This window comes from Paramormyrops kingsleyae, chromosome 7 (assembly GCF_048594095.1).
Source record: "Paramormyrops kingsleyae isolate MSU_618 chromosome 7, PKINGS_0.4, whole genome shotgun sequence".
NCBI classification, from domain to species: domain Eukaryota; kingdom Metazoa; phylum Chordata; class Actinopteri; order Osteoglossiformes; family Mormyridae; genus Paramormyrops; species Paramormyrops kingsleyae.
In genome coordinates this window covers 6,384,226-6,402,468 of record NC_132803.1, presented here as the reverse complement: position 1 = coordinate 6,402,468, position 18,243 = coordinate 6,384,226, and the positions used below count along the sequence as shown (strand labels likewise).

Below are 18,243 nucleotides of genomic sequence, written 5' to 3'. Positions count from 1 at the left end.
ACTTGGGTATCAGTATTATTTTAGTTATTGCTCTTAATGTTTTTCTTTTTTAACTTTTTATTATATCGTGTATTCGTGTATTTGTGTTCCGGTATTTTCGTCAAAGTCTCGCAAGGGTGATAATAAATTACATAATGCTCTTCTTGCTGTATTCGTTAAGAATCCTTTCCTTATCCCACATATATAATAAAAGACACATATAGATATAGGGAACCACATATACGGAATAAAGTATAATCATACACATAATGTACTACAAAAGGTGTGCCGTGTGATGAAGTAGCGTTCGGTCCGTTTGTGACTTGTGCTATGTGGGATCGCCTCCCAGCTCTGTCACTCTGTATTTCCATGCTGGCCTATGCTGGGTGATGCTGGTCCACCAGCAATATTTGATTAATGATGCTGGTTCAGCAGCACCAAAGCGCAATATATGCTGGTATAGCCAGCATGCATTATGCAAGTCTGTACTGGTCTTTCAGCAGGAAGCTGAATTAATGGATGGATGTTAGCTCCCTTCTGATATCTTTAAAACATAAATACCGGCCCTCACAAGGACAGCTGATTATAAGATGTATGGATGAATGGATGTAAAAACAAATACATAATCATAAACGTACAATTATCAATATGTACAATAATCCAGTATATACATATCAAATTGCCCCTTATTTTATTGCAAATTATTGAATAATTTGTAATTAAGTTAGTGTGTGTGCGTGTGTTTGTGTGTATATATACAGTATGTGTGTGTGTGTGTATATAGCCTATATATATATATATATATATATATATGTGTGTGTGTGTGTGTGTGTGTGTGTGTGTGTGTGTATGTTAAGCGTTAAGCTGAGTTAGCTAAAAAGGATATAGCCCTGGTTGCCATGGTAACCACTGTCTACAGACACTTAGTTGATATACAAGGCAAGCGGCGCATTTGCTCTCCATAAGACAGCTAAATTACATTATTACGAAAAAAAAGTACTGGTTTTCGCATATTTAGTGAATGTTAAATGAATGTTGCTTTGAAGAGTAAAAGGGACAAGTTGCTTTTTTGTTTTTTTACCCCGAAACCGGATTAACCAACTTCGACACGATGCCAGTTCCGCAAAGAATGGGACCTGTAAAACCCAAGCAGGTAGATTTAATATATTTGCAGTTTAAATGAAGTCCAAAATAAAATAAAATATACAGCATGCATTTTTATTTTGTTTGAAAAAACATTTTAACGTTTGTTACGGCGCTACAGTTTTATGTAAAAAAAAATTAACAAGACACCATGTAGAGCTACCGGTGAAGTTATAGATTTGCAAATGAACTTAACCTAATCTGCGATATCTGCAGGGTTCAAACGTTCCGTCTCACCTAACAAAGATACCGACCGTAAAGCTTACCAAGAAAAAGGTGTGTTCTTATTACACGAGTATGTGTGTGTATTGATAACATACAAATGTATGAAAAATATAATCTGCCATATTTACACATATTCTTTGGAAGAGTTTTCAATTTTGCGTGTGTGAAAGGATGAGGATGACGGGACGGAGATGGCTGATGGCACAGACGAATGGACACAGGGAAAGACACTTATCAAACCCCCCGACCAGCTTGATCTCAGTGAAGCGGCAAGTTACCTTTAGCTGGTGCTTGTAAATGATCGCATATCATTTGCATGGTTCAGTATGAATAATTAGCAACACCGCTCGTAATGACAGATTGTTAGTAAATGGGAGGAACTGTGCATCATATTGTTTTAGATTCAGTATGTATTCAAAACTGTGAAAGTACTATGCCAGATCTGCAGAGCTAGGTGTTATGAATAGACATGGCTTTTGACAGATAGATGGTATAAAATGCATGAAACAGAACAGAGAAAACATACTCTTTGACTCAGTTGTTTATGATAGATCTAATAACTATGAATATTCAAGAAGAAAATGCAAGAAATAAACAATACGCTAATAAATACACTACACGCATATTTTAGTGACGGTTGCTTTGTTTAAAATGCTGCATGTTTTCTTTTAATGTAATTTTGTTCATTTTAATTTATGTGAGATATATTTAAACATTACGAATACGATGCCATAGCGTGCTGTGACTTCTCATATGTCTTCAGGAGCTCAAAGAGGAGTTCACAAGGATTCTGACTGCGAACAATCCCCACGCGCCACACAATATCGTCCGTTACAGCTTCAAAGTGAAGTATCAGTTTTTGTTGCCCATCATTTCAGAATATAATCTACCAGGCTGAAAGTTTACAGTATTATAGTTTCTGTCCTTTTATACTAAATTATGATTTATTTCGGTTTCTTTTTCTACACATTAAAATTAGGAATACCATAAATGTCTTTCACACAGTGACTAGCTGGCTGATTTTTCCATCTTGTCAATAAAACATAAATTATCCTCTTTCTGTGGCTTCCCCTATCACTCTATTTGTACAAGTGTTTCTTTTTCCTTATTTTTCCACAGCCTGCATATCTCACGTGTACTGAAGCATATTTTCTTTGGTGTTTTTCCTAATATCCAATTGGATTGGGTTCTTGTAGGAGCGCTCATACAAGCCAATCAGCAATGTCGACCATCTCTTTGGTGTTTTTCCTAATATCCAATTGGATTGGGTTTCTTGTAGGAGCGCTCATACAAGCCAATCAGCAATGTCGACCAGCTGGCTGTGCACTTGGTGCTTGATGGGAATCTGCTGCACCAGGACTCTGATGAAGCCTGCAGACAGAGAGCCAGGCAGGGCCTGGAAAAGGGTAGGATGGGGCACACTCATACACACCACACCAGAGGCCCAGATGCACATAGCACCTCCTAAGTAGCGGAACAGGTTATTGGCCATAATGTGGATAATTTATCAAAGATTTGCAGGAATCATTAAATAAGCCTATAGCAGTACATGTTTTTATTCAAACTAAAATTTGAGAATTTTAACTTAAGTATATATTTTAAAGGTCATTTCTTGAAAATACTTGCTGAATGGTTTTCTCTGGATATGTGACAGATGTTTTCACATAGAGAAAAAAGAATAATGTCATTTTTTAAAATTTCAGGAAATATGCCAGTTGAGTCCACGGTAGCGGAAATGGACAACGAAAGACCTGATACTCCGGTACTAGCTAAAATGTATTGTTTTATCTGTCTTATGTGTTGAAATTAAACAGGTATTAAAAGGTAAAGCCACAACTTAAATTGATGGTCAAATAGAGGAAAGCCTCATTCCCCTCTCTGCAGTGATGAGCAGTGGAGATTTCACTGCAGCTTCTTTTTTTCTGATGCTGTTTATGTGTCTCTCTTAGTTTATGGATAAGTGCTGCGTGTGGTTCTTTGGCAGGTATTTGGGGAGGGGGTGGCTGAAGAGTTTGGGGCCGAGGAGAGACCAGACAGCGCAGAATCCAAGAGCACAAGGAGGGAGCAGAAGTTGACAAACCAGTTCAACTTCAGTGAGAGGGCATCCCAGACTCTCAATAATCCATTGAGGGTAGGTGCCAGCTGCTTATCCAGTGTAATGATTCAACAGAACTGTTTTGAATCTTAGCTGTTGCATGGTGGTTCATAAAAGAGGGAAGCTAGGGAAATTAAGCATTATAATCTCGGAGCATAATCATAAGAATGTTTTCTGATAAGTCTGTCAAGTTTAGATTGAGCTGGGATGGGTTGTGTCAACACAACAGAAACATAAATATGAAAACTAATCACTGGGTTAATGCATCTGGTTTAATAAGGGAGATCATTATCATCATCATTTTCCTGCCACTTCTCAAAGTGAGGGTGACAGTAGCAGCATTCTGAGCACGTCAGACCAAACACTGTTTTTCCAGACTAGTTGGTTGGTTTCAGGGCTTGAAATTGGTATATATTGGGATCCGGTTTTTGGGGGGAAATGAAAAAGACCAATATACAGTATAGACATCACTGAGACAGCTGGTCCCCTCTCATACAAATGTAGCTGGTGAAAATATAAGATTTTCTTTAACAATCAAATGTATAAACGAAGTGCAGGCAATGCTAATCTCTCACTGCACAGTGTGATCTGTAGCGCTGGTTTTAAAATGTCTTGCTTTCTTGCACACATTTGAAAATTTAAATAATGCCACGTTGACGCCTTTTGTTTCTTTATCTTATAGCTGTTTTTGGGCTGTTATATTTTAAGGGTGTATATAGTGTTTTTTATAATTTTGCTCATTAAAATATCAAAGAACAACTAGAATTTATATGTGCAGTAGTTCTATGTAAATTTGCAATTGTGTCTTCTGAATTTGACCATATGGCTCCTAAAATGACTTTAATGTTGAAATGCTGCTGATTATAATGTTACAGTTATGTCTATGACTGGTTAATATGAACATGTACAGTATATACGATGACTGGAGGACAGGGTGTGGCTCAGAGGGTTCTGTTCTGTACTGTGAGGTTGTGTTCTCCTGTACTGTGACGTTGTGTTCTCCTGTACTGTGATGTTGTGTTCTCCTGTACTGTGATGTTGTGTTCTCATGTACTGTGACGTTGTGTTCTCCTGTACTGTGAGGTTGTGTTCTCCTGTACTGTGAGGTTGTGTTCACCTGTACTGTGACGTTGTGTTCTCATGTACTCCTTATGTTTGCATGGGTTTCCCTTCGTTACTCTAGTTTCCAGTCACAGTTTTAAAAAAAAAAAAGGTTTCTCTAAAAGTCCCAAAGTCTGTATACTGTGATAGGCTGGCAATTTGTCCAAGGGCCTTCTGGGTAAGGGAAGGTAGAAAACCACTAAAGGGATTTATTTGATTAATCTTTTTTGTCCATTGCAGCAGAGAGAATGCCAGACAGAACCTCCTCCCAGGGCTAATTTTTCAGCCACCGCCAATCAGGTAAATATTAGACCAGGTAACGTGTGACATGGCACTTAAGTAATAACACTTGTACCCTTGCTGTACCCTTGAGCTCTTACCCTAAATGGCTTCAGAATGCATAAATGGAAAAACTCTAAAATTGTTGCTTTTCACTTAACCTCAGGTCTTAACATAACTCCATCTGTTACAGCGCCATCTGTCTTTAACAGTGTAAACCATTCCGTGCTTTGTAGTCCTTTATTCGACCATGACTGCCCAGACCTTATGTGTACAGAACCTAATGTAAATACTGGAACTGAACCCCTCTCAGGAGACATTTGTGTCAGAGCAAACATGTCACTTTGTGGTCACTCTAGCTAACACACGGTGGATCAGTTGTAATAAAGATAATCTTCTTTCTGTTTGGACAGGGTTTTACTAGCACAAATCATTGCAGTCTTTAGCTAGATCAGTTTTTGCTACTCCGTCTCACTAATGTCTGACTCCACATGAATTCTGAGTCAATTATGTGTCAGTTTTGCAGTGGGCTAACAGGCCCATTGTGAGTAACTCTGCTTGGTTTTGGTTTTCTCTTGCAGTGATGTTTCTGTGGCTAGCCCATCAAAAAACATTAAGAGTGTATTTTTTATTTATTTAAATACTATTTTTTTTCCCTTGAATAACAAATACTAAAATTTTATTGAATGTATTTCAGTGAAGACATTCACTGCGATTAGTATCACAACTTATCCAAATTTGTAGCACCTAGGGGATATTGTCTATGCACTCATGGACAATAAAATAATACTCATAGATATGGGGTTAATGCATAAATATGTTACTGTTTTGGTGGTTAGTGCAGTCGCTTCACACCTCTGAAGACCAGGGTTTGATTCCAGGGAATTTGCTTGTTCCCCTGTCTTCATGGCATTTCTTTCAGGTTTGGCAGTTTGTCCCACAGTCCAAAAACATGCTTAGCTGAACTGGAGTTGCCAAATTGTCCCTAGGTGTGAATGGTGTGTGTGCCTTGCGTTGGGTTGTTGGCTCACCTTGGGTTATTCCCTGCCTTTTGCCCATTGTTACTGGAATAGGATCTGGACCCATGAACCCTTTATAGGACAAACAGTGTAGAAAATGAATAAATGTTCTAATTCTCTTTACTAATTGTCTTTGTAGATCAAAAGAAATTTTGATGTATATTACAGCAAATTAATGTACCTTTTAAGGTATAGTGTGTGAAAAGAATTTAGCCAAAATTCTCCGGCTCATTTCCACGACAGAGCAGTTAGCATAGGGCTTTACTTATGTGTCTTTCAGGATTAGTCAACATGTAAGGAGAGTTTAGATGTCAATAAAGTAAAGAATAGATTATGAAGATTATTATTTGAATTGAATGTATATTCTAAATTAAAAAGGAAAAGGTAAGTGTTAAAGCGGAATTGCAGTATCCATGTATTAGTACAGTTTGTATCGGTCTGGCTGATGTTTTCCTGCAGTGGGAGATATATGACGCCTATGTGGAGGAGCTACAGAAGCAAGAGAGGAACAAGGAGAAGCATAAAGCCCAGTCTATGAAGAAGGAAGAAGAGAAAAGCAGGAAGAAGACAGCAGTGGTCGAGACACAGGTTGGATGCTCAGACTTTACAGGACATTATAATAGAACTGATAAAAACTAGGATCTGAATATTTAGCCTTATTAACGTCTTAAGTTTTTTTCTATTCTATACTAAACATATAGAATCTGTTAATCATTGATCTAAGTATATCGATAAGTATATCAATAAGGGATGTGCATCTCCATCTCTGATGCAATACACATCTTGATGCATTGCCAACAATGCAATACATTAAAGATACATATGAAGCAATTACTATTGGGACACAATACGATTCACAATCGTATTGTGATGCAGTGCGACACAACATGATAAGTTTTGATACATCGCCAGATGCAACTAATAATTAAATATTTATTTAACCCTGGCTGTGTGCAGCTTCCTGCTCAATAACTCCAGTGGACAGGGCAAACCAAGCCCGGGACCCTCCCGCCATAGCACTCTGCGTTGTGTTTTTGTATGTTGGTGATGTGACATGGAGTGGTGAAGGAGGTGCAGACCAGGCCTGGGAGCCTCCTGTTATGTGACTCTGCATTGTGTGTTGGTATGTTGGTGATGTCATGTGGCATGGTGAGGGAGGTGCAGACCAGGCCCAGGATCCTCCTGTCATGGACCTCTGCATTGTGTTTTGGTATGTTGGTGATGTCATGTGGCCTGGTGAGGGAGGTGCAGACCAGGCCCAGGATCCTCCTGTTATGTGACTCTGCATTGTGTTTTGGAATGTTGGTGATGTGACATGGAGCGGAGAGCGAGGTCTAGGCCAGGCCCCGGACCTTCCCATTGTTGGCACTCTAGTTTGTTTGAGTATGTTGGTGATGTCATGTGGTGTGGTGAGGGAGGTACTGGCCTAGGTGCAGCATAGCAGCAGTAACCACGGTGACAGTCTGACTTCAGGTGTTCTGGCTCAGCGGGGAGTGCAATATGATGGGAGAGGAGTGAATACAGTCTGGAGGTGGATCTGACGTAAACAATAAAATAAAACTGAACACTCGGTTGTTGACCTTAATCTAAAAATATATATATATATACTTAAAGAAGAAATTGCAAATCAAAAAACAAACAAACTTTGGACTGTTAAAGATTTCCCATAAACATAAGAATGAGTTGGCGATTCCTCTTCCTTCACAGACAAAAAAGAGAGCTTGCTTTTGCATGCAAGCAGTTTGCAATAGTCTCAAATTAAACTTTTCAATGTTGGCTCCATAAAACAAAATTATAACAAGTAATATTTAACCAGTTACTGGCTTAGTCATAGTTATTTGCCGCAAAAGATCTTCCTGCTAATGAATTTTACCATAGCGAGCACCGCAACTTAAAAAATATATAATTTTGAAAACCACTATACATATTACATTTAATCACTTATGTACATGAGAGAATCGACACCTGCGTCTTTATGTGTCAATTTTCACCATTTTTTGAACTAGGTACAGTTTCAACAGTACTGCATTATTTTCCTTCTTCCTATTCACGTTTTTTAGAGTGATGACATCACAAATGTTGGACGGGCAGCGAAAATCATGGAGCGAATGGTAAACCAAAATGCATTTGATGACATAGCACAGGGTACGTCAACCACTGGTTGTTTTTAACAGTGCTATATAAATATAAAGATTGCTATATAAATACAATGATTTCATTTAAGTTATGTTAACGATTTCTTTTTTACATTTTATTGTAATGATTTTTTTCAAATAAGTCTGTGGTTTTGAAGATCTATAAAACAGCTGCTTGAAACATTTTATTAATGAGAAATAAAATTCCCATAAAGCCTCTTGAAATAATGTTAACTCCACAGTGAGAAAAGTATAATTATAATTGTTTATGCTGTTTATTTGCCTGACTTGAATTAGATAAGGTAATGAATTTGTTGTCTTCTCAGATTTCAAGTATTTTGAAGATGCTTCAGATGAGTTCCGGGAACAGGAAGGAACATTACTTCCACTGTGGAGGTTCCAGTATGACAAAGCCAAAAGGCTGACTGTGACTGCCCTCTGCTGGTGCGTTCAGGATGTCCAACCAATTCTGTGCCACTCTTAGAACATAATATCAGCGCTACCAAAATATAAGAGGTTTACAATGTGCTGTGTTACAACTGAAATATTGTGTCAAAAAACAATTTCCTAGAAAAAAAGGAAACAATATTTAAAAAAACAATATTTATGATGTGTTTTGTACATTTATAGCAATTGTTCTCTTTTTCAAGCTTGGTTTATGAAGTAGTTCTTTGTCGTTACTTAAGTTAACTGTTTTCGAAATATATTCAGCTGTCACGTCAGTGATGTTTTCAGCCTTTCTCAGGTCTGACACATCATTGTATGTTACAGACATGTACTATGCACTTTAAAATATATTAAGACGGAATACAATATTCATTGCAGCAAAGTCATATACATATTGTGTCTATTTCTTGCAACCTTAATTAGGAAAAATTTAGGAAATGCTTATGTACACAATGAATGCAGGGAAATGAATGAACAGTCTATACAGTGTTTTTTTTACGTGTTTTTATTCATTTTAGGAATCCAAAATACAAAGATTTGTTTGCTGTTGGTCTTGGATCCTGTAAGTATCCAAACATGTATAGTTAATTTACCCAGCATTTACCAAACATCTCTTTATTAAATATTTGTTTTTCTGTTCTATTTGTAGACGACTTCAGCAAACAGGGTCATGGAATGCTGATTTTCTACTCGCTGAAGAACTCCACCTTCCCAGAGTACATTTACCCCACCCTCTCTGGCATCTTGTGCCTAGACATCCATAGCTCTCTGTCCTACCTGGTGGCTGTAGGCTTCTATGATGGCAGCGTGGCTGTTTATAACCTCAAGGAGGAAGATGACGAAGCTACGTACAGGAGCACCGCCAAGTCTGGAAAACACACTGATCCTGTGTGGCAGGTAACTGTGGGAAATCAAACTTTGGTCTCTCAGTCTTCCTTTATTAAAAACAAAGAAGGACCGATGATTACGATCTCAGCTGATTTGATGGAGTACACAGTTAACAAGCCAGCCAGTTTGGTAGACTTAAATTAGGACAGTCATGCATTCTTTCGGTTGTGTTCATTGTCTTTAGGTTTCATTTGCTGGTAACCACTGACCTGGCAGATTGGGGGAAGTTGTTGACCCCCCTACTAGACATCATACACTGAGATGGGTCAGGCACAGTTGTGAAGTTGTTACCATAAGGGTTTCAGAAACTGCATATATATATATTCATGTAGTTACCATATCTCTTACATGGTACAGGGTTCCAGTTAACCTGGAGCCTCTTCCATAAAAGCAGAAAAACTGGATTACTGGGAGAGCTCCCAGTGCATCAGTGTAGCCATTGGCTAATAACCAAAAATATTTCCCACTGGGGCCAAAAAATTGGCGTGGCGATGGAGTGAAAACCATTGACTCTCCTCACAGCCTTGACTGCATATACTGTATACTAGGGGTGGAGCCGAACCCGAATACGGTATTCGGAAAGGCACAAATAATGTGTTTTTTACGAATACTTATTTCGAACAAATACTTTAAAAAATATTTGTATTCGGGAACAAGAAAAACTTTATATCAAAAAGCTGCGTTTCCTCTTGAGACCGCAGTGCATGCCCGGGTGAGTGAGTGAGTTCAGGAGTCGGGGGGGGGTTGTAAAAGAGGTGACTGACACAGGCTGCTCCACACAGCAACAGAGAAGGCTCGGCTGAGTGAAAAAAGACTTACAGTAACTGTATCACTATTTTTGTTGAACAGATTTTTGTACCTTAACTGGGTTCCGGAGGCAGTTTATAACTTTCGGGAAGCGGAGTTTGATCGGGAGATTATTCCATTACGCTGCATTATTGACGTCTGCAGTCAGGTGCTCTCATGTTCGCTCTGTTTACGTAGCTCTGTTAGCTCGGTAATTTAGGCAATAGGCTGTTGACAGTAACGTTAACGTTTGGTTAAAAAGGTTAAAACAATGCTTGTGTAGTTGTGTCGAATTGTATGCACTTGTAGGAGTTATATGGTACGTTTAAGTTACTCTGTCTACTGCATATCCATAATTATTATAATGGATATAATTAAAGAATACTTACACTATAACGTAAATTAGAAGTGCAACGCAAAAAAACTGGATTTTTACGCCTATTTTGAATTTTACTCGAATACGAATACAAATACAAATACTTTTCCCCCCTCAACAAATACAAATACAGATACAAATACCGGCTGCTTTGCACACCCCTACTGTATACATATGTATTTTAAATCAGGGGAAATACATCAGTTCAGACACATGGGGGCAGTCTAAAGACTTCCCTCAATTATTAAAGCAGGTTATACTATTCACCAGTATACAACAAACCTACGTTCACGTATTTAGCAGTCTCTACTGTATGTCCAAAGCTACAAAGAAGTCAATCAAATAACACATTACAAACATACGTGCTGTCAAGGAGTTGACTAGGCATAAGTGCAGCTAGGCTGAGCTTCCAGTGAATGCCCAGGTAGATGTGTATGCAGTGTTGGAGGAGTTACACAATATCTTCCATATAAAACAATACATTAATAAGGCTATTATTTAATGAGCAGAAAGTGCCGCATTCAGGGAATGCAGAGTGGTGTCAGGTTAGAAGAGGCATTCATGGAAATCATGGGTCTTGAAGGTGGAGAAGGAATCTGATGGCCAGATGTGGTTCAGCAGCTGATTCCACCATCAAGCTGCCACAGATGAGAAACGTCTGGAGTGAGACTTCCGATATGGTGGAGGGATCTCCAAGCTGATCAGGCATGATGGAATATACATTTAAGGAGCCTCTTGATGGAGATGGGTGCCTGTCCATTGATGGACCTGTAAGACAACATTAAGCCCTTGAACTTGATATAAGCATAAGACTCACAGATTCACGTGGGTGCAGCGGCATTAAAATTCATGATGCCACAGGCCTGATTAAAAAAGTGCACATTGGACACAATTTGGGATGAACTCTGGATATGTTGTTTCTAACATCTTTGCATCAGTAAAATGTAGAGTAGTGAGTTAAATCACTTTGCTGTATTAATTTAGTATAATTTATTTAATGTTTTTGGGGATCATTATGCTTCCAGACCACAGAAGGACATGTCTTTTGTCGCAATCCTGCTTGTGTTTGTAAGCTGTTGCGCTTTTGTGTCTGTTTGGGAAACTAAAACCAGTCTCAGTGCCTGCTATGGTAAAGTTAACTAGCAGCGAGTTATTTGGGGGCAAATAAGCATAACTAAGCCAGTAACTGGTTAAATATTACTTGTCATATGTTGTATTTGCCCATCTTTTACGGAGCCACCACTGAAAAGTTTAACTTGTGACTATTATAAACTGTTGCACCCAAAAGCAATTGAGAGCAGAAAAAAATGAAATCATCTGTACATTTTACAGATTTTCTCAGCTTGATTTAGTATTTTGTGGGAGTGTTAAACTAATTTAATGCATTTGTGGCCATGAAAAAAAAAATGTCTGTGGCCCTTCCAGGACTCTATATATTCCATTAGTGTATCTGCTACAGTTTTTAGGTCACAGAAAATGTTGAGGAATACATACAGTACAATATAAATATTTAGGCATATAAAAATATGAATAATATAAATGACATTTTAAAACATAGACATTAAGACATTCACTTGGAAATACAGGTGGGGAAAGATTCCCCCCCTATTTGGTGGGGAAAGATTCTGCAAATTGGCATGTAAGTGGAATATGCAATAAATGAATAGGTGTAGTTTCTAAGAAACAGGTCACTACTAGAACTCATTCCGATAAAAGCACATTTATTAACTTTCATATCTCCAGGTGATCCATCCAGTACTTCTAGAAATTGTACAGGTTGGTGAGTGTGGGATGAGTGAGAGGTGGAGCAAGTGACGGAATTGTTGGGGAAATTATTGTTTCATTAATTTGTTTGAATTTTTGGGCTTTTTAAATATTTTTAATTCTATTTCATAAGTAACACCATTTGCTACTTGTGTTGAACATTAGTATAGGCTACTGTAAAAAGAAAATTAAATCTATTTTTTTAGCAGCTTTCGAGGAATTACCTAACTGTCTCAATGGTCTTTAAACAATTGCAGTTACTTTAGTGCCCCGTGAATGTGTCCTGTAACTATATTATATAAGTTTAAAAGCTGGGTTGTATATTAAAATGACAAAAAGTAAAAATGCTTGCTTTCTAACCAGTGTTATAAAGGTGCTACAGTAGATTTCCTTAACATGTATTACATTCACCACTAAAAGTGAATGGAGTTTTTGTAATAATGCAGATGTTATATTTATATAACATTTTCCCTTTTAACAAATTTGATTTCTTCCGCTTACATGTTTTCTGAATTTTGATTTCATGTTATATTTTTAGCATAAAGCCAATGCAGTTTCACTCAGTGTTAGATGTTGTTTTTTATTTTTTGAATTTTATATTGCATTCATTGTTTTGCGTGAATTTTAATATGACAGCTTTCTTATTGTTGCATTTCTGATGCTTAATGTTGCAGGTGAAATGGCAGAAGGATGATATGGACAACAATCATTGTTTCTTTTCTGTGTCATCTGATGGCCGTGTGGCATCTTGGACTCTTGTGAAGGTGAGCAGAAATAATTTTGTTCTACGTGTCTAATTCTTGGTGTGTTATTTTAAGTTTAATTATTTGAAGGACAAGAACTAGTTTTCAGGTCACCAGATATTTTTATTCTGTTCTCCTGAGAAATATTAACCATATAGATGACACTGATTAGGTCATTTGACTGAAAGCTAAGATTAAAATCACTGCCTCTCTGCAGATGTCTCTGTACATGTTACGATGTTTGCACTTGTGATGTTGCAGAATGAGTTGCTGTTTACAGACATCACCAAGTTGTCAGTGGGAGGTGCCACGGTGGAAAGGTCAGAGGAAGCACGACATCTGACCATGGGTACAGATACCAGCCAAGCCTTGTCACAAGCTCAGACACATAGTGATGCTATGCTTCACTATAAGGCATATCTTGCTACCTGATTGGAGACAGGGTCATGCTATACTGAACCTCCATCTTTCCCTTCATTCCTATATTTGAATTCTCCCAAAGGGGAATACATATAATTATGGGATTGTTCCAATGTTGCAAAAAACCCCAAACTTGAAGCAGCGTTGCATAGTGATAGCAAAGAAAACAGCAGTTTTGACATTTGATCTTACACCGATAACAGAAAATTTATTTTAAGGATCTTTTTCAATCTTTGTAAACGTATTGCTTGGATGAGGAACTGGAATTGATCAAATTTTGAGAAAACCTATGCCAAAATTGAAGGTGCTTCATGGCAGGAAAAGGACACATGATACCATTAAGGTGATAGCTCAAAAAGTTTTTGATGAATCTTTTTCTAAATTTGCAGAGGCTGCTGAAGTGGAATTGGTTAAATTTTGAGACATTTGACATTGTAAATGTGATGTCAAAAAGTATTTCATGGATCTTATTAGCGGTTCACAAAAACATTAGATGGATGAAAATCTACGCCCGATTTCATTCTGAGACAAATTGCCCCAAAATCAGGAGCACGTTGTGGCAGCAAAGGAAGGAATGGCCAGCTGTAGAAGATACTTTTTCTTCTGAACACAGTAACTTTAAGTATTTTGCAGACCCTTTTTCAAAAGTTGTCACATTGTATAGGTGACAAAATAAAGGTGTTCAAATTTTGAGAAACATCGCAACACAATTGAAGCAGTACCACGTAATGATAGCGTAGAGAAGGCCAGGTCAGACACTTGATCTTGTCAGCATGATACTGTAACTCGAAAATTATTTGGCCGATCTCTTCCAAACCTGCAGACGTGTTGTGTGGCTGAGCACCTGGACCTGTTCAAATTTTGAAAGAAATCTCACGAAAGGAATGGGACTTAATGACAGCAAAGAGATGACTGACGTAGATAAGATCACTGCATTTCAAACTTTGGCGTATAAGATGATTTTCTCAATGTTCTAAAACAAAGTTTAAATTCTTTGTCCTTCACCAGCCCCCTGCTCAGCAAATTTTATCGGTTGCTGTTTGGTAAAATTCATCATGGGGAAATTGGTGAAATTTATCGTGAGGGGATTTAATCGTGTCACCTTAACCCTAGTCCAAGTCAGTGGTGGCACGTGAAACAACAGGTGCAGCTCTTGTGAACCTGATTATATTAAGACAAGTCACACAAAATGCACCAGGGTTGCCAGATGAATGGTACTGTATGACTCTAAACTAACATCCTAAGTTTAGCTCTCAACTATGTATATATGTGTATGTCTGAAAAGGAGCGTGATTAAGTAAGAGTTAATGCACGACAAGACGAAGGCGTAGAAACTTTGTGGAGTGCGTTTCAAAACGTGAAATGCACACCTTGCAGCATATTATCCCTCTTATGCCATGGTTATCACACATTTGGCTACCTTGTTTGTACTTGCAAACATTATTTTCAAATTTTCAAACTGAAAGGACATTAGTAGAACTGCTGCTTAGCCTTGGGCAGTATTAGGGTAACAGGGCATACCAAGGTATTTCCTTTCAGTGAAACTCTGCCTTGGTGACATTCGCCTTTTATTACCAAGATTTCAAAATAACAGAAGAGTGTTGCTTTTTATGTCCAGGGAATACATTGCAATAATTCCGACCAGCATCCTTTTTAGGTTTAAATAATATTAAATTTTAAAACCTTCTAGTTCTCCTTAAAAGCGTACTGTACTGGCTTTTGCACACTACCACAGGGTGATGCATAAATAAATCTGTTCCAATGACATACATTTTATTGTGATACATTTTCAATCGCTTTATTCTTTAAATTTCAAATAAATAATGGAGACCTAAGGGGGGCTGAGCCAGTTGAGCACGCACTGAAGTGATACAAAATATTTTATATTGCTAGAGGCAGCTGTGATAGGATGAGCCTTATGTTTTCATGTGGAAAGTGTGCTGTGAGACATTCTGTTTCAGTCCTCGTCTCTGTGTGCAAAATATGAATATAATTCCTATTTTTGCACTAAATGTATGTTTGAATTTCCCTCTGGGATCAATAAAATTTACCTAATCTAATACCTCAGATTCAGCAGGCTCTTCTGCGTAAGGATTTATGATAATTTTGTTATTCTTATAAATATTTTCTTTTTTTGTAGCGTGTGGGACATCATTTGATTTCCATAAGAAAATTGATTACCTCTTTTTAGTTGGTACTGAAGAAGGAAAAATTCACAAGGTAAGAAATATTACCTGAACACTCTAAGCTTTTCAGCAACTTACGTAAATTGTTTTTACTTACTCTATGAAACTCACTTTAAGCTGTATTTTTGATGTGCAATTTCTATGAAAACATATAAATCAAAAGTAGAATATGAGAGCTAGAAGATGTAAATCCATGGTATAAATCCAAATGAACTGCAGTTTCACTGCCCTTATACATATATTTGTGATATTCAGTATATTTGAGCATATTATTAAACTCACCAAACAGATAAATATTTTGTTTTTGATTAGTACACTGCTAAAGGGCATTTTTACTGCCATTGGTTTACGGTGATCTGAGACTCTTTCCAGCTTTCTTTCAGATCGAAGTATGTGTTAAATAAGCGATGCCCTTTGATTGTAATTGCTCTCCATTTGGCAGTACCAAGCTGCGAGAACACTTATTGTAGTGTTTACTTTTACACATAAACATTTGTCAATTAAAATGTATCACATTTTTTTGTTTGTTAAATTGTGCACTTCATTTTTGGGCATGTGTTTCTGTGTATGTGTGCATAACAGAACCACTAACAAGTGTACTAGAATGTGTCAAATGTACAGTCATGTAAATTGTAATGTAAACAGTGTCGCAATGTCGGAAATGTAAATTTTGGTCCTGGCAAAAGACAATTTCTCAAACACAGATGAATGCCGAATATGTACATTATAATGCAGGAAGATGCATTTTCATGTTATGTACGGTTATTTGGAATGCAGCAGAGATTTTCATATTTGCCTGAAGCGAGGGAAGGTTGTGAATCCGCAAACCTGCATTTCTTCTGTCTCATTAGGGTGACACTGTCTGCCGTTCACCCTGACAGCCCATCCTGAAGCTGTCAGGCTGTCATAGTCTCACACAGACAGCTGTGCTTCTGACTGAGATGTCGCTTTGCCAAAAGGGTCTTGGTCTTAATGCTTTGCTTCTCAGGCTAGCATGTAGAGCCTGGTCATAGTGTCAACACAACACCCGTCCTTGTCAGGCTGCATTATTGTCAAATTAACCTTGTCTGAAATTCCTGCCATACTTGTCTGCCTCTCTCTCACAGGATCACCTCTGATATTCAGTCACAAGATAGAGAGATGCACTAACCAGTGAAAAAGAAATCACATCAAATGTAACAGCTGTATTGCTGACAAGTCATCCTGGTCACATGATCAAATGGGCTACAGCAGCTGGAACTGATCAATCAAAGCTTCCCAGACAATTAGCACACATTAGTGGGTTGCATTAATGTCACCTCATGGAAGGAACAGGAAAAAATCAAATCCCTATATTTGTGGGCCTTTGCGCATCAAATTCAGCACCAGAATGTTCTTTTAGTGACACTGTTGTCATTGCTATGTCTGGCATTGTTTGTTCAGGCATACAGACATTGCTGCCCTCATATGAAGCCATAATCCATCAGCACTACAGAGCTGCTAACCAGGATGTCTTAGAAATCATCTTCATCATCTGTTTCATTGTCTTAAGGGCTGTTTACCTAGTCTTCTCAACCAATTGTCTTTCCAGTGCTCCAAGGCCTACTCAAGCCAGTTCCTTGAGACCTATGATGCTCACAATATGGCTGTGGAAGCAGTACGCTGGAATCCTTTCCATCCAAAGGTCTTTATCTCGTGCAGCTCTGACTGGACCGTCAAGATCTGGGACCACACAGTAAGGTATGCTGACTACAGTATGCTTCGCTACTCATGTATATAGGATAGACCACATATGCCAAACTCAAGGCCTACGGGCCATATCTGCCCTGCAGCACAATTCTTTATGGCCCACCAAATGATTTTCTGCTTGGCCCAAAAATAGGTGTGCAACTGTATGCAAAATTCATGGTTCAGTACATACCTTGGATTTGGATTTTACGTTTTGGTTCAATATCAGTACAGCAGGGACAACTGAATTTATTTTTAAATGATTTATTCCAAAAATTACAAACACAATTACAAAATTGGAAACCAAAGGTAATGCGTCTGTCACAAATAGCCAGGCACAGGTGAAGGAGGACAAGGATGCAAGTGCAAGTATACAGGGTTTAAACTGTACTCCAGGACCAAAATCGGGGAACCCTGTTCTAGACTCTGGAACACAACGGAAGCCAGGATAAGATACAGGAGTTGGAAACAGGACTGGGCTGGGATTCCACTGTCTGGCAGGCCACCCAGTCTAGGTGGCTCAAACCAGTCAGAACATAGTTGGTATCCACCTGGGGTCCCCACATTTCCAGCCTGTGGGGGGAGGCCTGAAAGGGGCTAAAGACAACATAGGAATATTGAGAACACAAGACTGGGGGGTATACGACTGCAGGACCAGACAAAAGAGGTCTTGCAACGGACAACAACAGGACTCCAGGACAGATAGGACATGAAACATGACTCGTCGCATCCTTTGGTTGGAGTCAAGTATTCTGTGAAAAATTGCCATGCAGATGTGAAGGGAAACAAGGATGTGGATGAAAGTCCACAGGGTTTAATGTACAAGGCACAGCAAAAATTCAAGGGGTATCTGGAAAGAGACGATGACAACCACCAGCAACAGCAAACATGACAAATGCCAGACTAGCAAGCCAGAGCCTAAGCCCTTACGTGTAAAGGGAAAACACAAT

General features: G+C 38.3%; 1 protein-coding gene across 2 annotated transcripts in view; it reads left to right on the top strand.

The window, feature by feature from the left end:
• The first annotated feature begins 901 nt into the window (after nt 1-901).
• dnai1.2 (dynein, axonemal, intermediate chain 1, paralog 2) overlaps nt 902-18,243 on the top strand; it is a 39,677-nt gene continuing 22,335 nt past the window's right edge. For both annotated transcript variants that reach the window (XM_023838901.2, XM_023838900.2), the window contains exons 1-17: nt 902-1,132; nt 1,339-1,398; nt 1,518-1,616; nt 2,111-2,191; nt 2,627-2,753; nt 3,051-3,109; nt 3,332-3,478; nt 4,784-4,843; nt 6,301-6,429; nt 7,902-7,986; nt 8,303-8,420; nt 8,942-8,985; nt 9,073-9,320; nt 12,912-13,001; nt 13,242-13,329; nt 15,541-15,620; nt 17,157-17,305. In XM_023838901.2, coding sequence (XP_023694669.2) covers nt 1,091-1,132; nt 1,339-1,398; nt 1,518-1,616; nt 2,111-2,191; nt 2,627-2,753; nt 3,051-3,109; nt 3,332-3,478; nt 4,784-4,843; nt 6,301-6,429; nt 7,902-7,986; nt 8,303-8,420; nt 8,942-8,985; nt 9,073-9,320; nt 12,912-13,001; nt 13,242-13,329; nt 15,541-15,620; nt 17,157-17,305 — 1,706 coding nt within the window. In that variant the 5' untranslated portion in view covers nt 902-1,090. The remainder of the gene's footprint in view (nt 1,133-1,338; nt 1,399-1,517; nt 1,617-2,110; nt 2,192-2,626; nt 2,754-3,050; nt 3,110-3,331; nt 3,479-4,783; nt 4,844-6,300; nt 6,430-7,901; nt 7,987-8,302; nt 8,421-8,941; nt 8,986-9,072; nt 9,321-12,911; nt 13,002-13,241; nt 13,330-15,540; nt 15,621-17,156; nt 17,306-18,243) is intronic.